Source organism: Rhinolophus sinicus, chromosome 7 (assembly GCF_057876585.1).
Source record: "Rhinolophus sinicus isolate RSI-liver-muscle chromosome 7, RSI-T2T, whole genome shotgun sequence".
NCBI classification, from domain to species: domain Eukaryota; kingdom Metazoa; phylum Chordata; class Mammalia; order Chiroptera; family Rhinolophidae; genus Rhinolophus; species Rhinolophus sinicus.
Genome location: NC_142507.1, coordinates 54,209,506 through 54,234,392, shown reverse-complemented (window position 1 = coordinate 54,234,392; position 24,887 = coordinate 54,209,506). Strand labels below are relative to the sequence as shown.

General features: G+C 55.8%; 2 protein-coding genes and 2 long non-coding RNA genes across 11 annotated transcripts in view; 2 read left to right on the top strand and 2 right to left on the bottom strand.

The window, feature by feature from the left end:
* Positions 1 to 11,253, top strand: part of ADAR (adenosine deaminase RNA specific) — a 33,044-nt gene extending 21,791 nt beyond the window's left edge. For all 7 annotated transcript variants that reach the window (XM_074318960.2, XM_074318957.2, XM_074318958.2 and 4 more), the window contains 11 exons: positions 245 to 389; positions 501 to 691; positions 3,590 to 3,737; positions 4,073 to 4,244; positions 4,511 to 4,604; positions 5,189 to 5,311; positions 5,556 to 5,689; positions 7,278 to 7,460; positions 7,970 to 8,082; positions 8,403 to 8,530; positions 8,663 to 11,253. In XM_074318960.2, the coding sequence (XP_074175061.1) occupies positions 245 to 389; positions 501 to 691; positions 3,590 to 3,737; positions 4,073 to 4,244; positions 4,511 to 4,604; positions 5,189 to 5,311; positions 5,556 to 5,689; positions 7,278 to 7,460; positions 7,970 to 8,082; positions 8,403 to 8,530; positions 8,663 to 8,900 (1,669 nt within the window). In that variant the 3' untranslated portion in view covers positions 8,901 to 11,253. The remainder of the gene's footprint in view (positions 1 to 244; positions 390 to 500; positions 692 to 3,589; positions 3,738 to 4,072; positions 4,245 to 4,510; positions 4,605 to 5,188; positions 5,312 to 5,555; positions 5,690 to 7,277; positions 7,461 to 7,969; positions 8,083 to 8,402; positions 8,531 to 8,662) is intronic.
* LOC141568615 (uncharacterized) lies at positions 3,236 to 7,283 on the bottom strand. The gene is made up of 2 exons (XR_012491782.2): positions 7,134 to 7,283; positions 3,236 to 6,504 (listed from the first exon to the last, which is right to left on the bottom strand). It is a non-coding gene; the product is annotated as an uncharacterized LOC141568615 (long non-coding RNA).
* Positions 10,376 to 24,156, bottom strand: CHRNB2 (cholinergic receptor nicotinic beta 2 subunit). 2 transcript variants are annotated; one of them, XR_016021788.1, is made up of 7 exons: positions 23,583 to 24,156; positions 22,248 to 22,393; positions 22,027 to 22,071; positions 21,458 to 21,567; positions 19,657 to 20,632; positions 13,435 to 16,466; positions 10,376 to 13,242 (listed from the first exon to the last, which is right to left on the bottom strand). XR_016021788.1 is itself a non-coding variant. In XM_019711876.3 (6 exons), the coding sequence occupies exons 1-6, from the start codon at positions 23,641 to 23,643 to the stop codon at positions 16,296 to 16,298; spliced, it is 1,509 nt and encodes a 502-aa protein (XP_019567435.2). In that variant the 5' UTR covers positions 23,644 to 24,156; the 3' UTR covers positions 10,376 to 16,295. The 2 variants fall into 2 exon arrangements, 1 of the variants encoding a protein (XP_019567435.2); XM_019711876.3 differs by having other exon boundaries at positions 10,376 to 16,466.
* Positions 16,355 to 17,000, top strand: LOC109434690 (uncharacterized). Its single transcript, XR_002135854.3, has 2 exons — positions 16,355 to 16,492; positions 16,586 to 17,000. It is a non-coding gene; the product is annotated as an uncharacterized LOC109434690 (long non-coding RNA).
* Positions 24,157 to 24,887: the final 731 nt, after the last annotated feature.

Sequence of the window (24,887 nt, the reverse complement as noted above, 5' to 3'; positions counted from 1 at the left end):
CGTGAAGGAGGTGAAACTAGGTCGATGCTTAAGAACCGAGTCGGGGTCAGTCAGGCTAAGAGGGACCGGGGGCAGGAGGAGGGAACAGGCACCAGCCCCTCGAGGCACAAGTGACTGCATGGGCCAAGGCACAGAGTGTTGTGTGCGAGGAAATGCCAAGTCGTAAAGGATGGCAGCCTGGCGAAGGCTAGGTACCTCTTTTCAGTCAAAACCGTCTAACCCTTCTCCTCTCCTCTCCTGTCAGGTTCCAGTACTGTGTTGCCATGGGAGCCCACACGTTCCCCACTGCGAGTGCCCCCAGCAAGAAAGCGGCAAAGCAGATGGCTGCCGAGGAAGCGATGAAGGCCCTGCACGGGGAGGCGACCAACTCCACACCTTCCGAGAACCAGGTGCGGCCACTTCCGGCTCAGAATGCACAGGGGGGTGGAGGGCTGCCCAGGAGCCCCTCGGAGTTGCCTGAAGTATTTAGGTCCCTCTCGATGTGGCTCATTCCCCTCCAGCTCGGAAGTGCCAACACGGAATCGTTGGATAACCTGGAATCTGTGATGCCCACCAAGGTCAGGAGGATTGGCGAGCTCGTCCGCTACCTGAACACCAACCCCGTGGGCGGCCTGTTGGAGTACGCCCGCTCCCACGGCTTTGCAGCTGAGTTCAAGCTGGTGGACCAGTCCGGACCGCCCCACGAGCCCAAGTGAGTGTTTCCAGTCCTGACTGCAGCCCGTCACAGGGCGGGGACAGCCTGGGACGCAGGAGAGGGAGGGTGTGCATTAGTGGTGGAGGATGCGGGGGCGGAGCCAGTGAGGGAATGCAGCCCAGGGGCCACTCCTCCAGTGAGCAGCACCCTTTAAAAAAAATTTTTTTAGCTAATTTTACTTTTTAAAGGACTAGTTTATATACATAGAAAATCATTCAAGCCAATTTAAAAAGCATGCAATTGAAATGTCTCCTCTCTGTGTCAGACTTCTGGTTTCCCTCCCCAGATCCATACACTGTTACCAGTTTCTGGAATCCTTCTAGAAATTTCCATGCATGTATTAGCACGTTTTCCTTTCTTTCTGGTTTTAAAATTGTTTAACCAACTTCCAATGACATCTAGGTTGGTTTTGGTCTCACTACTTAAAACAGAACAGCAGTAAATACCCTCGTTCTGTCTGTCTGTGTTTACATGTGCAAACTTGTCTGTAGTATAAATTTTCAGGAGTGAAATTTCTGGGCCATGGGTCATATACATTTTTTTAAAAGTTTTTTTTTTTTTAGTAAGTAATAGACTATCCAAAATAAAAATATTCAAAAATAAAAAATGTAAAAAGCTCATTCTCACCCATTCTCCACATTTGGCCCAGCCCCTCCCCCCACACACACACACACCCACACTAACATGTAATAACTTTATATTATTATATATCGTTTCATAGTGTTCTTATATAAATACAAGCAGGTATAGTTCCCTTTTGTTACACAGAAGTACATATATACATGATCTCCAGCTTGCTTTTTGCAAGTAACAGTATTATTACCATGGAGAGTTTCCATATTACTTTATATTCTTTGTGTATAGCTACAAAGTATCGTGTTCCCACATACCAGGATTATCGTGATTGATGTAACCAGCCCCTACTAATGAATACTTGGATTGTTTCCAAACTCTTGCTGTTATAAACAATGCTGCAATGAATAACATGTTTATATGCATTTGAAAGTTTGGTGAATATTGCCAAATTTTCCCCCAACGAGACTGTACCAGTCTGTGTTTCCACCAACAATACATGAGAATGGCTTTTCGCCTACACCACGACTAAGTATGGTATTATCAACATTTTATCTTGGCCATTCTACAATGTGGAAAATGGTGTCTCGGCGCAGTGCACGGAGTAGTCTGTGTTTGGATATTTATTATTATAATTTACCATATTAATAGATGAAAGGAGAAAAATCACATGAGCATCTCCAGAGATTCCCAAAGGGGCATTTAGTAAAAATCAACATCCATTCAGTTTAAAAAAAAAAAAAAAAAAAAAAAAGACAATCTGTTCATAGAATAGAAATGATCGGATGCCTCTTCCACGTGATAAAAATACATGTCTGAAGTTAAAAGCCAGCAGTGCACTTAATGTTGAACCTGGAACTGCTCCCACTTCGGGAGGAAGCTGTGAGGGCAGAGCCAGTGAGGGAACGCAGTCCAGGGGCCACTCCTCCAGTGAGCAGGGCCCTTTAAAAAAAATTTTTTTTAGCTAATTTTACTTTTTAAAGGACTACTTTATATACATAGAAAATCATTCAAGCCGATTTAAAAAGCATGCAATGAAATGTCTCCTCTCTGTGTCAGACTTCTGGTTTCCCTCCCCAGATCCATACACTGTTACCAGTTTCTGGAATCCTTCTAGAAATTTCCATGCGTGTATTAGCACGTTTTCCTTTCTTTCTGGTTTTAAAATTGTTTAACCACCTTCCAATGACATCTAGGTTGGTTTTGGTCTCACTACTTAAAACAGAACTGCAGTAAATACCCTCGTTCTGTCTGTCTGTGTTTACGTGTGCAAACTTGTCTGTAGTATAAATTTTCAGGAGTGAAATTTCTGGGCCCGCACACACCTGCTGGCATCAGCAGGGAGAGGAGCGGAGGCGCAGTGAGAAGCTGGGTGTGGGTGCCCGTGAACGTGGGCTCCTGTTGCTCCCGGGTGCCTGCGTCTTGTCACCAGAGCTTTGTCATGTGCAGCGGGATTAGCCATCGCCGAGTCCCCAGCCAGTGCATTAGGGTCTGATGGAAAGCTAGGATTCTTGAGACCGTGTCTGCTGGACGCCCAGCCGTTTTGCTCCATCCTGCTCTTTCTTCCCTCTGTGTGTGGAGATGCCCGCCAGGACAGGGGGGACCCCCAGTGCACCCGCCCACCTCCCTGCTGTGTGGGTACGTCAGACAGCAAAGCTCCCCTCCTCCACAGCACATCAAGGCTTCTAGGAATCAAAAAATAACTCCTCGTAAAAGTTTGGTTCCCTGGTCTAGGGCAGACCTTGACATTCTGTCCTCTCCAGTTAAGACCTCTCGGGCTCATCAGGAAATGAATGAGGAAATGGAATCAGATACTGAAAAAATCAGGCAGAATTAAAAAACAGCGGTTCAAGTGGGGAGGAACTGATTCCCTTCTCATTTCTGCTGAAGAACGTCCACATACGGTGTTACTATTGCCTTACACCCTCTCTCACTTGCTAAACTCCCGTTACAATAAGGATAGGTGTATCTCGTCAGAATTTAAAAACATGGTTTTATCATCCTCCGTGTTACAGCCACCTTCAAGTTACGGCAAGTGAGACTGGTTTTCCATTTACAGGAGTGACATGAAGTTCCCTTTTTAAATTTATTTACATTTTAGAAGAGTCAATTTAGAGGAATCTATTACATAAGTCATAGTCCAAGCTGCTGCGTGGACCCAGCGGCGATCACACTGCAATTCCTAAAGGCCCCGAGTCTGGGAGCTGCTGCCCTAGAAACAGCTGTGCGGTGATGGGGCCCGTGTGTCGGCAGGACCAGCCCTGCCCTGGAACAGCCGTCAAGGTCAGGGCCTTGTCTCTACCTCCTGTTTCTCATCCCAAGGTTCGTGTACCAAGCAAAAGTCGGGGGTCGCTGGTTCCCAGCCGTCTGCGCGCACAGCAAGAAGCAAGGCAAGCAGGACGCGGCGGACGCCGCCCTCCGCGTGCTCATTGGGGAGGACGAGAAGGCCGAGCGCATGGGTTTCACAGAGGTAACCCCAGGGACAGGGCCAGTCTCTGAAGAACTATGGTCCTCCTCTCCGGGTCCCCAGAAGCACAGCCACAGGCAGTTAAGACGTCTCCTTTTGTGCTACCTTTTTGGGGGTTCAGCTGACTCCTCTCTGGGTGGAGTGAGCTTTTAATTCGCTGTCCTTCAGTTATTCCTGGGCTTTCACGTTAGCCTTCCTCCCACGTGGAGCTGGGACGCCAGGGGGGGGGGGGGGGGGAGACGGCCCACCACCGCAGAGCGCGGTCTCCCGCCCACGCTGAGGCCTGGCGGCTGCAGCCCGGAGGCCCTGTGGCCCTGACACGCCCCCTGTCCCCACAGCTCCCTCTCACCGGCAGCACCTTCCACGACCAGATCGCCATGCTGAGTCACCGGTGCTTCAACACGCTCACCAACAGTTTCCAGCCCTCCTTGCTGGGCCGCAAGATCCTGGCTGCCATCATCATGAAGAAAGACTCCGAAGACCTGGGGGTCGTGGTCAGCTTGGGGACAGGTCAGTGGCCTCTCCGCCCACCAAGGGGCCCGGAAGCCCGTGTGGCCGAGTTTATGGCAGGAGAAAAGAGCCCTAGGTTCTCATTTAGTCCAGTGAGTTCCGAGTGGGGAGTGAATTCTCATGTCCTAGGGAAGGGAGTCGGGGATCGGGGGTCAGGGGCTGCTACCGGAGGCCGTTTCTGCCTTCGAGCTGTAAGAACAAACAGCCCCTACCCTCTTCGTCGTCACCTTTGGGTGTCTTCACATGTGCTTTTGATGCCGTCCCAGGGAACCGCTGTGTGAAAGGGGACTCTCTCAGCCTGAAGGGCGAGACCGTCAACGACTGCCATGCAGAGATTGTGTCCCGCAGAGGCTTCATCAGGTGAGGGACACCTGTGGCTCTGCGCCCCCCACCCCCCATGGCAGGGCAGCCCCGCAGCCACAGCCTGTGCTTGCCCGTCTCTCTGAGCCTGTGACCCAGGCTGCATCCGCTTGTCAGCCTGACGTTGGGAGCTCTCCCTTTTCCTCTCAACTCTGCCCCACACCCTTTTTAAAAGGACAATGACCTCTTGGTCCTTAGGGACGAGGAAGCCTTTCACCTCCACGTGAGGACCTAGAAACGACCCCATGGCCAGCCTTCTCCTCCAGTTCACCTTTTCTGTAACCAGTGGAGAGACTCGGGGAAAAGCCATAGCCTCCCCTGGTCCGGGAATCCGTTTGGTCTGCCCCAGAACCCCTACAGCCACCAGAGCCAGGAGCTCTTGGCAGAAATGAAACTGATCCGAACAGCTAACTGAGCTTGAGCAAATCTGAGGTTCCCCCTTGGAGAATTTCCCCCACCTTTTCAGACTGAGAACCGAGAAAGGGCTGCAGCATTAAGGCTCTTCCTTACTTGAGGTCAGATTACAGAAGCAACTGCTCTCCCCGGAATCCCACCGTCGTCTTGAGCGGACTCTCTTCTTGTAGGTTTCTCTACAGCGAGTTGATGAAGTACAACCCCCAGACGGCGAAGGACAGCATATTCGAGCCCGTGAAGGGGGGAGAGAAGCTCCAGATAAAGAAGACCGTGTCGTTCCATCTCTATATCAGGTCTGTACGGCCTCCGGCCACCGCGCTGGCCCTGCCCGGCTCCCGGGAGGGCGTCTCAATGCCGTCCTGGTCCCTAAGCCATAGCCGACTCACCGGACCTCGCTCGCTCCATTCTGCACGTGTCTGGTGTCGAGCGGCTCTCATGTACACACCTGCCCGCCCCATCGCCCGCGGTGGCCAGAAACACCGCCAGTCCTTGAGCCCCGGGAACTGGCGAGTTTTAATAGAGGCCCCTGCTTTGCAGCACGGCCCCATGTGGGGACGGCGCCCTCTTTGACAAGTCCTGCAGCGACCGTGCCGTGGAGAGCACAGACTCCCGCCACTACCCCGTCTTTGAGAACCCCAAACAAGGCAAGCTCCGCACCAAGGTGGAGAACGGTGAGTGACACGGCCTCTGCCGTCCCCCCAGAACTCGGCCAAGCCCAGACTCATCACAGGGCAAGGGCCCGGCTGCCGCGGTTTGGCCATCAGCTGCTGGGGTCCGAGGGTCTTGTTTACAGGGAGAGGGTGAGAGGAAAGGTCGAGCATGATGGGAATTCCAGCTTGCATTGGGGAGCCGCAGAACTCTCCAGATCACAGCACCGTCCAGAGCTCACAGGAGGGAGCTGGCTGGAAATCACGATTTGGGAGCTGTCGTCCTATCAGCCGCGGGAATTCAGGGGGTCACCTCAGGAGGGTGGAGCAAATGCAAAGAAAGTGATGCGGAGCCCAGCCCCGAGGAGGTGACGGAGCCGCCGAGTGCTGGGCGCCCCTGCGGCCCAGTTGGCTGCTGGCTCGAGGTCTCGGGGGCTGGCTGCTTCTCCCCACTGTGTCCATGTCTCTTCCTGTGTCCTCACGACGACTCCTGTTCCCTTCAGGCCATTGTAGTCATTAGAGCGACCCGCAAACATGAACCCCGTCCTGTCACTTCCCTTCCCAAAACCCTAAAGTGTGAACACAGAGCTACCATGTGGTGCAGCAACTCACTCCTCGGTCTTTCTCTCCAAGAGAAATGAAAACATGTCCTCACGAACACGTGGGCACAAACGTTCATTGCAGCGTTATTCGTAATAGCAAAAAGTGGAAACAACCCAAATCCATCCTCTGATGAGTGGATACACGAGATGAGATGTGTCCATACAAGAGAGTATAGTTTGGCCACACAAAGGATTGGAATACCGGTACCCGCTGCGACGTGGCTGGACCTTGAAAACCTAAGTGACAGAAGCCAGACACAAAAGATCCCATAGTGTATGATCCCATTTATAGGAAATGTCCAGAAAGGCAAATCCAGAGGCAGAAAGCAGATTGGCGCTTGCCTAGGGGGTGGGTGGAAATGGGGCGTGCCTGCGAGTAGGGCGTGGGATTCTTTGTGGGGGTGATGAAATGTCCTAAAAGTGATTGGGATGAAAGTTGCCCACCTCCGTGAATATACTAAAAATCACTGAACTGTATGCTTTAAATAGGTGAATTATCTCTCAGTAAAGCTGTTTAGTAAAAACCCAAAGCCCCGCCCGATATGGTTTCCCTCTGCACTTCACGCAGAAGCAAGCCAGGCCTCAGTCAGCTCCCCGAACAACCAAAGCCCTCGGGCCTCAGCTTCCGCTGTTCTGCATCCAAAACACTTTCTCAGCTGTTCCTTCTCGTCCTTCGTGTCTCGCTCCCCTCAATTCTGTGCCCCCGCTGTCCTCCCGCGTAGCCCCCTGAAAGCCGTCAGAGCAGTCACCACTTAGAACCCTCAACGTGTGCACTGGTTTACTGTTTTGTGTCTATTCCGTTCCCTTTCTGTCCCCACACCCCCATACACGTTCTAGGGGGATAGGCTCTTACTTGGTTTGCTCACCATGACTGCCCAGCACATAGTAGGTGCTATGAAATATATGAAGAACAAAGGAGTGGGCAGCCGCTGGCCCACAGCGAAGTATAAAGAACGCCAGGGAGTGCTGTGTCCGGGCCCCCGTGGGTCTGACCCACGTCTCGCACACAGGGGAAGGTACCATCCCAGTGGAGTCCAGTGACATTGTGCCAACGTGGGACGGCATCCGGCTTGGGGAGAGACTCCGCACCATGTCCTGTAGCGACAAAATCCTGCGCTGGAACGTGCTTGGCCTGCAGGGGGCCCTGTTGACCCACTTCCTGCAGCCGGTGTACCTCAAATCCGTTACTCTGGGTAAGGGACCTGTCTTGGGAACTGGAACCAGTCTGTCATTGTAGGACCCAGATCTCAGCAAACTGCATGCTTCATTGCCAGGTGGTAGGGTGCTGTCTCCCCTTTTCCAAGTGTGTTTGAGTCACTAGTCAGTGCTTGATGCTGAGTGGCTAGTCTACTGTGATGGGGAGATTGGTTTAGGCAACAAGCCTAAGTAAGGACATGCCAGGCAAGTCTCTTCTAGACAATTGATAGAAACAGCAGCCTAAGGCTGCAGTGTCTTCTTTCCTTGATGTCCACAGCCCTTGGCCTTGCCTGAAACCTGATACATTGTATCTGTTTGATGACCTTGAGTGTTTGATGACCCCGAGTGTGCCCTGGGTGCTTCCCAGCAGCGCCGCTTCTGTCTTGACAGCGCTGTTTTGTACCCTCAGACACCCCCACCCCCACCCCAGCACCACCACCAGATGCCTCAGCCTCTTAGCAGCATTTGGTGCAAACAGGCGTGTGCATTTCTTTTTCATACCCAGGTTACCTCTTCAGCCAAGGGCATCTGACCCGTGCCATTTGCTGCCGTGTGACAAGAGATGGGAGTGCATTTGAGGATGGACTACGACACCCCTTTATTGTCAACCACCCCAAGGTGCTTCCACCCCATCCATTTTTTCCTTGGCATTTTTCTCCTTTTCAAGCAATTCTGTCCACAGAGCAAAAACGTAGAGTGGGCAGGGGGCGGGGCTTAGTTGGTACCCCAAGAACTTACCCTTTCCGCCTTTAGAATGGCCACGGCTTTCCTCCCTTTGGTCTGGAATTTGAGTCGAGGTGGGCGTGGTACGTGTAGAGAGTCTGACATAAGGGGCAGGTCGTGCCCGCACTCCTCTCCCCTGCGCCCTCGAGGGCCTGCTCCACGACCTCTTTCCTAAGAGGTTTCCATCTTCCTCCCGGTGTTCCCGGGACTCCTAGGTTGGCCGAGTCAGCGTATACGATTCCAAAAGGCAGTCCGGAAAGACGAAGGAGACGAGTGTCAACTGGTGTCTGGCTGACGGCTACGACCTGGAGATCCTGGATGGGACCCGGGGGACCGTGGACGGGTAAGGAGCAGGGGCCAGCGCGTTTGCCAACCTGCAGCGCTGAGAGCTCCCCACCCCGCCTCGCGTCTCTGCCGGGGCCCCCACCCCTTCTGGTCCCAGCTGGATGATGAGTGAGTGCCTTTGTTTCTCCAGGCCACGGAATGAGTTGTCCCGGGTCTCCAAAAAGAACATTTTCCTCCAGTTTAAGAAGCTCTGCTCTTTCCGGGGGCGCAGGGACCTGCTTAAACTCTCCTACGGCGAGGCCAAGAGAGCTGCCAGTGACTACGAGACGGCCAAGAACTACTTCAAGAAAAGCCTGAAGGACATGGGCTATGGCAACTGGATAAGCAAACCCCAGGAGGAAAAGAACTTTTACCTCTGCTCAGTATAGTGTGAGCCAGTGACGACTGACGGGTTAGGGTGTACCACACTGGGGCTGTAGCATTCCTCACCAAATTGGCCCAGGGGTGTCCTTCCCTTCCGCTCCTCCTCTCTCCTCTCTTTTCTCTCTTCTCTCGAATGAACTGCGATCACTGATGCTGAGAACTTGGGGTTATCCTGCTTTTGTCGGGAAGACCAGGCCGGGTCTCACCAGGCCTCCCTCTCGTTTCCCAAGCAGAGGCAGAGACTGAAGGGAAAAGGGAAGGGGTCCTCTCCTTTCCACCCAAAGCGGAAACAGTCCCTGAGCACCTGTAGCCGCTCCCTCTTCACTTCCGTTTTGGTTTTCCCGTTTCTCTTCTCTCTGTCGGCTGCGCTGACCTCCCGCGGTCTTAATTAGGTTCCGTCAGCGCTGTCAATCACGTCAGGGACGGATGAGTTCCTTTGTGGGTTCTGCAGGCCCCTCTGCTTCCCCTCCGCCCCTTCGGAGATTCCTTCCTTGTGACCGGTTTCTCCTTGTCCTCCAGGAGGGTAAAGAGATGAACTTACAGGCGTGCTGTAACGTGTGAGGGCAGGAGTTTGGAACGGCAGTCAGCTAAAGCCCAATGCCAAGTGTAATCGGAATCTACAGCTAATGCTCAGCGATTGTCAGATCTTGCACTTTAGCCAGCTTGGGGTTGCAGGGGATGAGCAGAGACAGGGAAAGCTGCCACTCAGAAGAGTGTCCCTTCCCCAGGTGGCAGGGGAGGCGAGGACCAGCCAGCCGGCTGAGGGCATTGCCTGAGCAGTAGCTGAGGTGTCCCCTGCAGGGATGACCCACACCGCTTCCCAGGGAGTGCAGACATGCCTTGGACTATTGCCATGCCCCCAGCCACCCTTCCTAAAGCATTCCTAGGAATTTGTGGCAGGGATTAGGGCCAGAACCCCCACCGCCTGGTAGGGAAAAGCCCTGGGGAAATCCTAGAGGGCAAATCATCTGCACTTAGCCAATCAGGACTTAGCAAGAGTCAGGGCAAATAAGTGACGTTGGGTCAGGTCCCTGCTCACTGGACACAGGTCTCATGGCGGTGGCAGCTAGGGGTGTTGACTAAGAAGAACGCTGTGCAAGTTGATTCTTACCTGCGACAGACAGATCGCCTGCAATTGCACAGATTTAAAATTCAGATACAACTTACCATTTAGCCAAGTGCTTTTTTTTTTGTTTTTTTGTTTTTTTTGCCAGATAGCTTCAGGTCATTCATGGGCCGATCACAGACCTGGTCTCCTGACCTGTCGGGGAATCTTTATAAGGTTGACATACAACAACAGTTGTAGGGAAAAGGCCAGGTTGTCCTCAGACTCTGGGAGGCAGAGCCCTTGGCCTACACCTCAGGCTGAGCCCTGGAGACCCGAGCCAGACTCTTATTGAGAGGGTTCCTCTATCTGTGAGCGCGCCAGGGCCCTCAAATTGTTTTCCGTCGTCCCCCAGCCCTGCAGACTGTGGACTAGTTAGCCCCTCCCCCCCCGCCTGCCCCACCTCTGCAGTATGTACATCCACACTCACAGTTTTGCTCGTGTGTTGTGGCTACTGTTCCCAAAAGTTGACCAAATGAGAAAACCCACGCCTTTTTAATACACTAAGGACGATTTTGCGGAACACCAGCGTGTGCTAAGGAGCTGGTAGGGAAACTGCGTGTGTTCTGGCTTGCGACAGGCCTGCCCCCCTTCCCGTGACAGCTGAGGGCACATTAGTGAGGCTGCCCACGACAGCTGGTCTCCCTGCTGCTTCAGATGGCGGGTGGCCCCTCTGGTTCCTCGGGCATGGGACCCTCCTGCAGAGCTGTGACTCAGCTGCTGATTTACCCAGGAGCACATGACTCCCGAAGCCAGAGCCCCACTCACCCCAGGGTCTTGTCAGGCAGCCGTGCAGCCTTCGGTTTCTGCTGTAGGGAGAGTGAGGCCCCTGAGCCCCAGTGTCTGCTGGGGAGGAGCCTGTGTCACAGGACAGAGGGGGCAGTGTCCTCTTCACTTTCTTGTCCAGTCTTTGTTTTTAATAAGCAGACCCCTTCCCTCACTTTTTTTTTTTTAATGATCTTTGTAGTTTATTTGTCTAAACTGTGGCTATAGTCCATTCTTTAAATAATCAATTGTAAAAATTGTCGCTGCTTGAACCCGTTTCCTTGACTCTTGTGGAAGGGACTTTGCTGGTTTTGGGGGTCTCAGCAGTGACCCCAAGAGCAGAGTGTGGGAAGGAGCCCAGGCTCCCTGGACTCGGGAGCTTTGATGGTTGCAGTTTTGTTGATTCCGCTTTTGTTTCCCCTCAAAACAGTAACTAACAGATACATTCCTCAATAAAAAAAAAAAAAAAGAATCTGGGTTGGTAGAAAGCTTTCAAGTCTTGGCTTCTTAGGGGCGGTATTATAGAAGGGGCGGGGGACGGGGCAGAAGGCTTTCTGACAGCAGCACCAGCTGTATCTGACACACTTGGCGAGAGGGCCATTCCCGAACCTACAGGCAGGTGCTGTTTCCGTGCGCTGGCGCGGGAGGTGAGCTGTGGTGAGGTACATCAGACCCCCCTTCCCATCAGAGCCCACCCCTAAATATCTTGTCCCCAGAGACTTGATAGGCGAGATTCCAAGGCCCAGCATAGGAAAACATCCCAAGACAATATCATGATTTATACACAGAACCCCACCTCTCCCGAGGGGCGTTTTCCTACAGCCTCCCTGGGCCACTCGCCTCACTGTGTTGCCTGCAGGGTGGTGCGTATTGGAAGTCAAGTTGTGGGACTGGCTCGGCTGCCGTCTTAGGAAACAAGCCATTTGCCTCTGCAGAGATGGCATCCAGAATATGTCTCCGTCTTGGATTTCAAAGAGAAGACACCACTTTCCACCTCGTAATTGAGTCCAGAATTTCCGTGAGACTCATCCTGGATCTTATACAAATGATGTAAGCAGCAGGTAGAACGGCAAGGCTGTAAGTCAGAACGAGGCCTCCTTCCTCATCCATTGTACGGATGTTAACAACAGACCAGGAGGGCCAGTGACGTGTTTGGGGCGCATTAAGTAAGGACCAGAACAATGGGTGTTGTGCAGTCTGTTGAAATGGTGCTGAGTGAGCTGCACAGTCTTTTAAAGACAGGGAAGGATAGTGCGTCTGCCTGCCGTGATGTACCAGGAACCTCGAGCACCTGTGCCCTCTGTTCTCAGGCAGCTCCTGGTTCCACGGGAGGAGGATGTAGTGACCAGGCCCTTCTAGAAGGTGGACAGTTTCCTTCACGCCTGTGGCGAGTGCCCAGCGTGTCTACAGAGGGAACCAGGCCGTGCTCCCCACCAGCCTCCTGGGGGTGGTGAAGGGGGAGCGGGAAGCCGGACTGTGTTCATCCCATTTCAGATGCTGTTCAGCCTGCATCTCACGGAGGAGGCCCAGGATTTCATCCCGTTTCCAGGATTGGGGCCCAGATCAAACCAGTGTCCCGGGAGCAGGTCTGGCCTCTGCATGCCGCAGCCCCGACTTCCCCGGGTGCAGGGCTGTGAGGTGGCCCTGGCCATCCCTGCCTTGGGGACACTGGTCCTCAGCTCTACCCGTCCTCTAGGTCCCTTTACAGAGGGGCCTCCCGAGGAGCCATTTCAGGGCTCTGTCTAGTACAGGCCCAGCCATTCAGCCATTTCACCTCCATCTAACAAATGGACTTGTTAAACAACAAATCACAACTGAACTGTTACCACCAACCTTTTCTTTAGATTCTTGTGACATCTATAACCTCTTGAGTGCAGTTTCCCCAGCATTCCCCTATTTGCCAACCCTGGCCCATGAGGGTCCCCCTGCCCCCCAATATAACAGACAAGACTTGTTTGGGAACTTTTCTTTACGAGAATCCTGAGTTCCTAATGAGTGGCCTGCAGTGGGCTAGACCAGGGCAAATATGCCAGGGACAGAAGATGGAGGCCATGGTGGGGTCAGGGGAGGGGGCACCGAGTGAGGGCCTCACGGTTCCTCCACCTACAGTCCCTGAGGAACCATGTGACTATTGCTGAGCTCAGACCTGCTGGCATGAACGTTAAAAGGTGGCTGCTGCTCCTGTCTGGTCTGGGTGGGCGAGTGGGAGGCTGCTGGCCCCAGTGGGGCTGTGCAGGACGCTGGCGCCAGCCCAACTCTGCCTGAAGCAGAGGGTGACGGCGGGAACCGGGTCGGCTCTGGCTTGGGGAATGAATTCAGAGAAGACCCTGAGACCGTCATGCTCCTACCTCCAGAGGCCACAGCGAGCTTGTGGACTCGGGGCAGCCTTAGGGTTCATGTGCAGCGGTGCTCCCAGCTGGCGTCTCTGTCTCTGAGCCTGCTTTTCTCTTGTCAACAGGGTTGTGAGGAACAGCCATCTGAAACAGGAGGCCCACAGCGGGCCCTCAGTAAATAACTAGTCCTGTAACGGGGGGGAGACCGAGAAAGGGGGTCAAAGCCCCCAAACCGCCACAGAGCACTCCCTATTTCCTTAGAAGGGACCTTCTCCCACAGACACTCCCTCTCAGAAAAGGCCAGCTGGGGGCTGCCCGTGTCTTGTTTGCGCTTACATTTTCCATAACTTAGTATCAGCTGTGCCAGTATTAACGACCCCACTGCCAGGACACCGCCTTCCTCCTCCTGCAGTGCCAACTGTCAAACGCGGAGCGTCCGTGCAGGCCCTCTTTCCAGAAAAAAATGGCTAGTAGATCGCCTGTGGCCTCTCCGTTCCGGATGGAAACCATCCCAGCTCGGTTTCTCACTGCCCCCCTCAGCCCACCTGGGTTCCAATCCAGCGTCTCTACCTCCCTCCGGAGCCTCCGGTCCTGCGCGGTGCTGAGCTGGCTGCCCAGCTCTCTCCAGAGACGACCCCACCACAGAGGCCAAGGGAACACCACACCACGGGGAAGGGCAGGATCCGAGTGGAAGAGACTCAATTCTCCAACGCTTCCCTGGCCGGGACTCGTGGTAACACCTGGCCGGCGCAGGGGAGCCCTCCCCTCCTTACTGGGAGGCCCCAAAGGGCTGAACCCAGAGATGGAGGGATGGCACTGCCCTGGAACCCTGCATCCCGCTGTCACCCCCACTTTACAGATGAGAATGAACAAGTTCAGAGTTAGGTGCTATCCAAGGTCAGGCAGCAAACAGTCTCCGGGCCTCGGTTTCCTCCTGTGTCAGATGCGTCCTGGACAGGAGGTGGACACGGGGCTCGCTAAGCCCCTCTAGCGCCATCTGCTGTCGACCTTGGACAACAGTCGGATGCGGGACGAACTTAAAGCAAATACAACCCACAGCAGCCGCTGAAGGGCTGACAGGCCGGGAGGAGCCGGGGAGAGCCAGGAGGGACCTCAGCCAGCGCCCCACCCTTCCGAGGGAGGGTTCCTTTCCAGTTGCTGTTCCAGGCTTCGGGATGTTTCCTCAGGGCTGAGTTCAAGGTGGGTGCAGGTATAACGCAGGCAGCTCTCCATTTGCTGTTATGGAGTCTCCATGAAGCCCAGACACTGCCCCCCCCACCCAGAAGAGATGTCCAGAAGCCCATTCTGGCAGGTGGGCAAATGCGCTGGGGACATCTCACACAGCTGCTGGCTGCCATCCCAGTGACATGCTTCTACCGCCAGTACAGGGGTAGGTCGGGGCCCTGGCACATACCTGCAGCGGGGAGGGCGGAGCTGACCGAGGCAGGCCAGGCCAAGGCCAGAGCTCAACCCAGGAATGGCGTGAAACGGCTGAACATGCTCCCGAGAGAGCCCGACCCGCCAGACTCACCGAGCAGCCCCTCCCGTTCTCGGCTCCCCCACATCCAGGTCCTGTCGGCATGACTTGGTTTGCTCAGGTAAGGGAGGGTCTGGGGGAGACTGATGTGACAGGGGCCCCCACTCCCACTGGCTCTGCCTGCCTCTGAGCCGCCACATTGGTGGGGCATGTACTCTGTGCCAAGGCGAGCACTGGGCTTTTCACAAGCCCTGCATCCTCACAGTGGTGCCCATCCATAAAGAAGGCATCACTGCCCCCCTTTTATAGCCGAGGAGGCTGAGACCTAGCGGGCAGGCACTTGCTCACGTTGGCTGAGTAAGTGGCAGAGCTGGGACTAGAATCCAGACTGATTCCTGTGCTGCTCTGCAGACACTGTGTCCTTCCCCCCACCTGCACCCCAACCTCTGCTGTGCCTGCAGTAGCCGGAGTCCAGCTGGGCTCCAGAGAACAGCTGTCGGGCAGGCACCTCGGTGCACTTGGCAGATTGGCCCGTCTGTGACCTGCCACCTGCTGGCCAGGCACTGAACACAGGCTGGGACCATACATCAGAGTCAGTCACATGGCGGGGGCGGGGACAGAGATCCCAGAAGGTCTGTTTCCTGGCATAACAGGCCAGGTGGCCTCCAGCTGCCCCCCGGGAGCAGTGTCAGAATACAGGACGGCATGCTTTCGGGGGAGCCACTGGCAGTGCAGAACGGAGCCCAAAGAGGACAGAGCGGAGCAGTGGGGGCCACCCTCCCGCCTCCACCCACCCCGGCTGGCCTCCATCACCGGCTCTGTCCTCTCCTGGCAGCCAGCTCTACTGTGGGCAAAAAGGCTGGGTCTGCTTACAGCTGACATCCTTCCTTTACTTCCTTCAAGCAACCGGTCAGTTCAACTGGGGATAAAACCAGCCTGTGAACTTGCCCTTGTCACACAGTTCCAGTACTCAGACCTCAGGCTCCAAGCAGGTCACGCAGCGACTCGGGGCTCAGAGGCTCCCAATACCCAGCCTTGCCCACCACACCCTGGCCAAACAAGGAGAGGAAAGTCTGGGAGAGACTTCCTCACCAAGAGGAGGGCCCCTGGGCTGGGCCCTGGGCCCCTTAGGAGAAGGGGCGGTGGCATGGGGCTGGCAACTTCCCACAGGAGTCTGACCACAGCTCCAGCTGCCCCTCCAGCAGGAGCCTCTACCTGCTGTGAGGCCCACCCAGCCCAGCTGCTGTCCACGGGAGCAGGGCAGACGGCCGTCACCCGGGCCTCTCTCCTCTTGCTCCCGTCTGAGCTGCCATCGTGTCAGGCCAGCGTGGCACAGAGTCCGAGCCCCTGGCCCTGCCCCCTCCTCCTCCCTGCCCTCTGCCGTGCCGTGGAGGCAGTGGATGAGTCTGTCCACTCTCAGCCCTTCCCTTTCACTTTCCTCAGGCCGCAAGGCTCCAACAGACGTCCATCCTCCACTTCTCAGCCTTCATCCTCCCCCAGCAACACTGGTACTGGGGTGGGTGCGAGAGGAGAGCGACTGGGCCAGCCTGCGGGGGGGGCTGGCTGGGTGTGGGCCGAGGGTGGGGGAGGGCTCCAGGTGACATGGAAGCATGGGTCTTTGGGGGCAGCGCCCCGCCTCCTGGTAGCTCATCGTTCCTCCTCCACCGGAAACCGCTGTACCACAGAGCGCCAGGGGCTGAAGGAGCACGAAGCTGGGACCTCACTTGGAGCTGGGAGCCGAGTGGTCTGCGTGCAGGAAGGCGGTGGTGGTGTAGTTCTGGAACAGAGGCTGCAGGAACATGCCGATGGTGCCAAAGACACAGACGAAGACAAAGATCCAGAGGAACAGGCGGTCGATCACCATGGCGACATACTTCCAGTCCTCACTCACCTGGACAGGAGACAAAGGAGGCCCAGGTATCAGTCACATGATGCCCGATAGGAGTGGCCTGGATATCAGCAGGTCCCACCTCTCACACACACACACACACACCACTGCTCTCTCTCCAGGATCCCAGAGTGACCTTTCCGAAGCAGGACTCCAATCCGGCCTGCTGTAGAGCCTCCAGCAGCCCCACTGCGTTCAGGACCATGCAAACTCCCAAATCTGAGATCCAAACCCACTCGTGACAATATAAGCCTGCCTCCTATCTTCCAGCAAGCCGTAACCCAGACTTACCAAACCCCAGTGTGTCCTCTCAGGTCTCTGTGCCTTTGGGTTGCCTTTCTGTGTAGAGTTCCAGTCCTCCCGTTCTCTAGCTGGTGAACTCCTATACATCCTTCAAAGCCCAAATCAAATGCCAACTCTTCTATGAAGGCTTTTCTGTTTCCCCCAGGCAGAATGAATGCGACCCCTCTGGGTTCCTCCAGCACTGTGTACACATTTCTATGGCAGTATTTTTACTGCACTGTATTATCACTTCAATTTGCGTGTCTGTCCTCCCTGTGCCCCCGCTACAAGCTCCTAAATCTGACCCTGTCAGATTCATTTTGTAATCCCAGCATCTGGAACCCAGAGTGCCGGTGTTGCGTTCGTGAAGGAGTGGCTGTCTCTGCGCCTCACTTGACAAGCAGCAGTGGCGCATGCAGGCCCGAGGGTGAGGACGGTCCCAGCTGTGTGCTGGGACAGTGACCTGTGTGGGTCTGAGAGCTGTCACGAAGCCCTGCACCCCACTCCGGCCTGAGTCTGGGCCTTAGCACGTGGTGTTCCTCTGCAGCCTGGCCAGCGGGGGGCTGGGAAGGAGGCGACTGCACACTGTCATTTAGTCAGCCGCTGAATAGTGACGCATTTGTGTCACATGTGTGCCTACTGTGGACCTGGCATCATGCTGGCACTGGGGACACAGTGAGAGTGAGACAAACATGGCCCAAGGCTTACAGTCTGCGGAGGGACATGGATACAAAACAAGTGAAAATAAAAGAATTACACCCTGGAGGGTGCTTACAAGGAAACAAAGGACTGAGATAGAGAAATGGGGGGAAGATATGATTTAAGGGATGGTCTGGGAAGGCCTCTGTGAGGAGGTGACATTTACAGTCACAGCTGATAAACGAGAAGGAGCCAGCTGTGGCAGGAATAAATGGAAGAAAGAAACAATCACACAAAAACACATGGAGGGACCTCCGACCAGCCTGTACCCTTCAAAAATGTTTATACCATGAAAGACAAAGCTGAAGGACTGTTCCAAATGGATAGAAACGAAAGAGACGGGACAACTGAATGTCATTTCAGATCCTGGATTGTGGTGGGGCTTATGCTACAAAGGGCATTACTGAGAAAACTGGGAAAATTTTAATATGGACTTTCGACATTGATGCTAAATTTCCTGATTTGATCACTGAGCCTGAGGTATGCAAGACAGTGTCCTGTTCGTAGGAGAGATACACAGAAGTATTTGGGATGAAGGATCACAATGTCTGCAACGTACTCTCAAACAGTATATCAAAAATTAATATTAATAGCAATAATTGTAAAAAAGAAACAAAGAAGGGCATTCCAGGCAGAGAGACCAGTATGTGCAAAAGTGCAGAGGCAGGAAAGAGCTTAGCTTGCTTAGGACAGTCAAGCAGGTAAGACAGTGATCCGAACAATGAATGGGCAGAAGGCACAAGGTGAGGAGAGGCGCTGTCTGTTTGGATGGAGAAGCACAGGAGCTGAATCCAGGAGACCATTAGGACTCTCTGCTGTGGTCCAGGCACCAGCTGATAAACGCCTACACCGGGGGTGGGGGGCGGGGGCGTGGGGACGGTGCGGAAAGGGTGAAGCTGAGGATTATTTTGGAGGCTGTGCTCACAGCTCGGGACTTCTGATGATGTGGATGGTGGGAGGTCACTGCAGGTTTTTAGTCTGAACCACTGGGTGGAAGGTGAGGCCATTTATTAAAAGATGGGAGGGGTGGGTGGGGGTGTAGACCCAGCCTTCAGTTTGGGACACGTGGAGTTTGAGATGCCTGTGAGGCATCCAAGTAGGTTACTGCACCCTCAGCACCCTGCTAGCTCAGGAAATGCACATGACACGAGTGGACTGCGGCAGGGGAGGCGCAGGCCGTGACGCAGCTGGCGGAGCCCCTGCACCTCCGCGCCACGCCCGCGTCTCCCACTTGGCCTCTGCCGGCTCTGAGCGGGCCACCGCATCTCCTCCAGCCTCGGTCCCCTCTTCCTCCATGAGCACCTGCTCCAGGCTGACATCTTGCCCTCTTGGGACCAGAAACGCCAGGTTCGGAAGTCCCCCTCCTCCTCTCCCCAAACAGTAGTGCAGGAGCCCGCCCTTCCTCACCCCCAAACCGGAATGGCAGCGTCCCAGCGGAAACGTCGCTAGTCACCATGGCAACACCGAGCCGCAGCCGGGAACTGGCCAGGTACCCAAAGACAGCGCGGGGCGGGGCCAGTCACGGCCCAAAGTGGGGGGATGTCACTCATCAGACTTGGCTCCCAGGTGCGGAAACCACGGGAGTCCCCTTCTGGGGAGCTGCCATAGCAAAAGCCGGATGGAGTCCCTCGCCTCCACCTGCCTCCACATCCATAAATATTTCACGAGGCTGCTGCCCCCTGGGACCCAGAAGCACAAAAACAGTATATTGATTTGGGACTGTCCTCTCCGCCACCAGCGGGCTTGTTGGAACCTCTTAACCCCTCCCCTCTACACACACCCCTTCCACTGTCCTCAATTTTCACCCCCGTGGGGCGCACAAAGGACTCAGTGTCCATTTGTGCTAAAAGCTGAAAATTAACAAATTGGACTTGGGAAACGGAAGCAGCGGGGAGGGACTCCTGGGGCCACGGCCACAAGCCAAGTGCCAACCCAGAAGGGCCTGGTCCCACCCTTGGCTGCCCTCCCGACACTAACGATGCCCCACACGGGGCATTTTCGTCCCGGTTGCCAGTCCTGAGGAAGCCGCAAGGTCACCCTGGACCTTCTCCAACTTAGGTGGCGGCCGAGAACCGTGACCAGTGCCCAAGCCCACAGCCCCAGGCGGATCCTCCCCTCCGATTCGCTGTGAGCGTCTACACCTCGCCGCCGCTTTCCGGATCCCAGGGTCCCCGCGGCCCCGCATCCGCCCGAGGCCCCAAGCCCCACTCACGCTCTGGTCGTCGTCCTCGCTCCGCATGTGGTCCGCGATGAAGCGCACGCCATCCACCGCCTCCCGGAGGCTGCAGCCACACGGCCCCCCGGAGGAGCGCCCCGGGCCTGCAGCGGGTGCGGGCTCCGCCCCGAAGGCCCCAGCCAGGCCCTGGACCGACGCGCGGTTGACAAAACACGTGCAGGAGTCGGCCCCGGGGGCTTCGCGGAAGAAGACGCCCCCGGCGCCCTCGCGCTCGCGCTGGCGCCGCCGCTGGCGCAGGCGTTGGCGGGCACAGTGGTGGCGCGGCTGCTGCATGAAGAGCAGCGTGGGCAGCTTCTCCAGGAAGACGACCTTGACCCAGGGCGCCATGGTGTGCGTGGTGGGCGAGCGGTGATGCACGTTGAGCACGCACACGCTGGTGACGATGGAGAAGGTGACCAGCACCATGGTGAACATGAGGTACTTGCCGACGAGCGGCACGTCCAGGGACGTGGGCGGCACGATCTTGGAGATGAGCAGCAGGAAGACGGTGAGCGCCAGCAGCACGGAGATGCACAGCGTCATCTTCTCGCCGCAGTCGGACGGCAGGTAGAAGACCAGGATGGCCAGTGACGTGATGAGCACGCAGGGGATGATGAGGTTGATGGTGTAGAAGAGCGGCTTGCGGCGGATAATGAAGTCGTAGGTGATGTCCACGTACGTGGAGTCGTCCGGGTTCTCGTTGCGCCGGCCCGGCAGCGCCACGATGTCCCACTCGCCGCTGGGGGTGAAGTCGTCCAGACTGGCCACGTCGCTCTTGAGCACCAGGTCGATCTCCGTGCGGTCGTAGGTCCACGAGCGGAACTTCATGGTGCAGTTCTGCTGGTCAAACGGGAAGTGCTTCACCTCGATCTTGCAGGCGCTCTTGTAGATGGCGGGGGGCAGCCAGAAGATGCTGCCGTCGTAGGAGACCACGGCGTTGGAGTAGAAGGACACCTCGTACATGCCGTCAGCGCTGCCAAGGGGCCGGCAGAGTCAGCCCTGGCCTGAGCCTTCCTCCACCCCCACCCACCGACCCAGCCCCGAGTGGGAGGCGAGGAGAGGAAAGCCAGAGGGACACGTGGGACGGGAAACCCAAGCCTGAGGGCAACCATCCCGGGATATAAGGAAATGGAGCGGGACTTGAGCAAGAAGGGGACCTGGGTGGGTTGTGGGGGAGAAAAGGTGTCCTGGTGAGCCGGCCTGTGAAACGCCTCAGTGATGAAGGGCGGGGGTGGGGGCACGCGGCTGCTACTTGTCACGCATTGTGTAAGCTGGTGGCTTCACAGGAGGGTGGGGAAGTTCTGGGAACCAGGGAGGCCAGAGTGAGGTGCCCAAGCAATGGAGGGGGACAGAGGCAGGTGGGAGCAGGAGGTGGTCCCACTAGTGGTTTGGGACCTTCGAGGTAAAAGGGATTATTTCAGGAGAGGGGATGGAACCTGGAGGAGAAACTGGGGCCTCCAGGTTCTTTGATTACCTCCAAGCCTGCAGGAAAGCCTCTTTTTGAATGAATTAGTCTGGGCACTGGGGGCTGTCAATCCTTCTTTGTATCCACTGCAGCTCCCCACACTGGGACTCCTGATTGGCTGGGAGAGGGCTGGCCCTGGGTTAAGTCACCATGGCTGTCCACATTATACCGCACTGGCCTGGGTTGTCTGTCTGGGGAGTGACTGCATCGGTGCCAATGAAAAGTCCCTTCTCTCCCCGCAGCATAAGCTAATTTACTTTCCCCAAGACCCCTTCCCTCCCTGAGTGCTCCCATGGTCTCCCCCAGCTTGGCCATTGCTCCAAGGTCACCTACTTGTTGTATAGGACCACATCTGGGAGCCAGATGTGTTTGGAAGGGAGGCGAACTTTCTTCATGTTGTCAAAGTCCTCAGGCTTCCAAGTAAGGCGATAGTCTTCCCACTCCTGGGAAAGGGAGACAGAGAGGGAGGACCAGCCTCTGCCCTGGGCGGGGCTCAAGGTCAAGGACAGGGACAAGAGGAAGCTTTGAAAAGCCGTCACCTTCCCACAGTGACTTCTCTGCCCAGCCATTGTGGCTCAGGAAATACTCTCTCATTTCATTTGCACAGCTAAGCCAAGGTACCAGAATGTACATGTTACAAAGAAGAAAGTGGACCTTGCAGAGTGGAACGTGTTTAAGTCACAGAGCTGGTGCGTGGAAGAACCATGATTCAAATGTGGTTATTTAGGACTCCAGAGTCTATACTTTTCTGCCTCTCTTGGGGCGATTCAAAGAGGGAAGATGAGAGAGAGAGAGAGAGAGAGAGAGAGAGAGAGAGCAAAAGGAAGGAAGGAAGGGCGGGGGGAGGAAGGAAAGAAAAGCAGGGATGAGGAGAGGGGGCTGTGGGCGGGAAGAGCGCTAACCTGGGTCAGCCAGACGTTGGTGGTCATGATCTGCTCCCGCTCATGCTGAAGGGAAGAAGGGAAGCTGCTGAGAAGCCCCAGCCTGTGGCCCCACCACCACCACCCACGCCCCGCCCACACCTCCCGAGCCTTGGCAACACCGGTGGCGTAAGCACACACGTGAATACATTCTGGCTGTGCTGACTTCCTAGCTGGGCAGAGAGTTTGGGACCCACACTTACCACACTGATGAGCTGGGCCAGTGATACCATGAGCTGGACTGTCACCAGCTCAGAGCCATTGGTGGCTGGGCGGATGAGCTTGTTGTAGCGGGAAGGATCCAGGAGGTGCTCCACCAGCCGCTCCTCTGTGTCTGTACCCCAGACTCCTGAGCAGGGGTGGGGGAAGGAGGTAAGTCGGCAAGAACCCCACACTCCCTGGGCAAGTGGGACAGCCCGGGCCACACGGGAGCCTGTAGCTTCGCACAGCTCCATTCCCAAGGACACAGCAAAATGCTTAGGTTACCCCATGGAGGCCCCCCATTGAGAAGCCTCTCCCTGAGATCACTGACCAAGGAGCCCAGACAGCCCTACACAGATGCTTCCTAAGAACCCATCCTGCAAGGACCTGCTCTTCCTGCAAGTTCTCAGAGTGTGGTTTCAACATACTTGAGAATTCTGTGTCTGTGGCTTCTCCCAGAAGATACTTTCAATTCAGGAATAGTTTTGGGGGCTGGTCAAAGGGGAACAGTTATTCACGTCCCTGCATACACCCTTCCCCCTCAGTCAATGCCTATCTATGTGTGCAAGTCACATCATGTGCCCCCACATGTGACTGTGACAGTGACCCCACCCCCACCCTCAAAGGCACTGGGTTGGAGTGGAAGAGTTGGGCTGCCTAATCTGTGGGTCAGGACACATACTTAGTCCCAAGTTCCCCATATACAGGCGCCGCCCCCGACCCCCGTGAGATAACATGCGGGTATGGAAGGCTCATTCCCTTGGCACCCGCTCTTCATCCACTGTATCTCCTTCTGCAACTCTGTACAAACACACACACCCCCGCCCCCCAGGGAGCTCCTCCCGGGCCCTCAGCCTGGCAGAGCTTCTTCCCTTCCAAGTCCCCTGTCCCACCCTACACGACAGTTCAAATGGCATTTCTCTTCCTCTCCTGTCTTGCCCCTGTGGAGTGACCAGAATGAGCAGCCTCACGTGGGGTGCGGGAAATGATGGAGCGCCAAGGAAGGTGCTGAACCGGGTAGATTTCTTGAGATCATGTTTCACAAGGAGTCAAATGGCAGCGCTAGAGTCTGCCCTCCTGCCTCCCTAGCAAGCCTGGGGCTTTCCTTCCTTCCTTTCTCTGCCCACACCCTCCCCACCACCATGGCCCAGGTTGCTATCTCTTCCTTGCATCACGTAGTCCTTAGTACGTCCTCCTCCCAGCGCAGTCTCCCAGGGGCAACCGACAGGCCCAAGGGTCTCCCTGCACCCCCGGCAGACTCCCTCACCTCTAGGAACCCCTCCCGTCCACCTTTGCGCCTGACCAGGGTGACACAGAGCGCGGTGACCTGTCATTACCTGAGCACAGCCCGAGGAGGAGGCCGAGGAGCTGCGCCATGGGGCCGGAGCGCCGGGCCATGCTGCTGGCATAGCTCGCGGCCTCGCCCAGACCGGGAGTGCGCCGCGGGCCCGAGGGCCGCGGGCGGGGTGCTGTCCGTGGTGCTGAAGCCGCGCCTGGCTGGGAACTGGGCCCAGGCGGTGCCGGCGGCCTTCGGGGTTGCGGTGCCGGACGCCGCGGTGGTTCTGGGGCTCAGGGAGCAGGCTGCGAGAAGGAACCAGCTTCTCGCGTATCCCGGTCTGAGCAGGCGGAGGCTTTCCGGCCGCCGTTCCAGGGAATACAATTGGGACGGTGAGGGGAGGAGTCTCCGCCCCGGAGGCGGAAGCGCCGGGTCCCAGAAAGAATGGGTGTCTGGGTGGGACGTTCTTCTGCGGGTTCTGCTTAGTCAGGATGTGTGTGAAGCGAAAGAAGGGCGGCTCACGGGACGGTGGAGGAGTTCAGAAGCCCCGAAGTTGGGGCAAGACCTGGAGGTTGTGTGAGAAGGGGAGGGAAGAAACAGTGCGACTAGGTCAGGACCCGCTTAGTACAGACGGACCCAGGGCCAGAAAGAGGGGGCGGAAGGCGGGAGGAGTTTCTGGGACCCCGCCCTCCTTTTTTTCTTCTTACCAAACCTAAGTAATCCTGCCTCCCAGAAGGCTGAGGATGCAGCAGAGACAGAGACTGGGCGCTGCGGGTTTACTATTTAAGAAAACAAAGACCTTTGGAGTCTGCGGACAGAGTCCCCTCACCTGTTCCCTTCCCTACCTCCACAACCCCCTGAAAAGCCAAGCTTGCTGTCCTCCCCCAAGGGGGTCTACGGTGCGGACTTCTGGACACAGCCTGAGAAGAAGGTAACCTTGAAGGTCTTGAAGAGTGGGCGGATCGTGGCTCTTATCAATCAGCCTTTCTCACCCCCATTCCCTCCCACTCCAGCCTTTGGCTTCTGTGTGACGGGGGGATCAGAGGACCAGTTCACAGAAGCCAGCCCAAGAATTAAGCTAGCACAAAGGAGAGCAAAGATGAGACAGAGAGAGAGAGAGAGAGAGAGAGAAAGAGAGGGGTGTCAAAATTCAATGACATCTTTCATCTTGAAAGCCCTGAACTTTTAGCTTCTGAGCCAATAAAGGCTTCCTTTTTTCTTAGGTGGATTTTTGGCCCTTTCCACCAAAAGAGTCCTGACTAAAGCAGCCTATCACACATCAAGGCTGTGTCTTATTCCAGCTCTGCCTATTTCTTCAACCTCATCTGGGCCACTATCCCCAGCTCCACACTTCAACTATTTGCAA

What these genes read in the sequence shown, in the direction of transcription:
- CHRNB2 (XM_019711876.3), bottom strand. Translation starts at nt 23,643, where the DNA reads ATGGCCCGGCGCTCCGGCCCCATGGCGCAGCTCCTCGGCCTCCTCCTC. An exon ending in CCTCCTCGGGCTGTGCTCAG is followed by an intron (nt 22,394 to 23,582) that starts GTAATGACAGGT and finishes ACCCCTGCTCAG; the next exon opens with GAGTCTGGGGTACAGACACA. An exon ending in CCAACGTCTGGCTGACCCAG is followed by an intron (nt 21,568 to 22,026) that starts GTTAGCGCTCTT and finishes TCCCTTTCCCAG; the next exon opens with GAGTGGGAAGACTATCGCCT.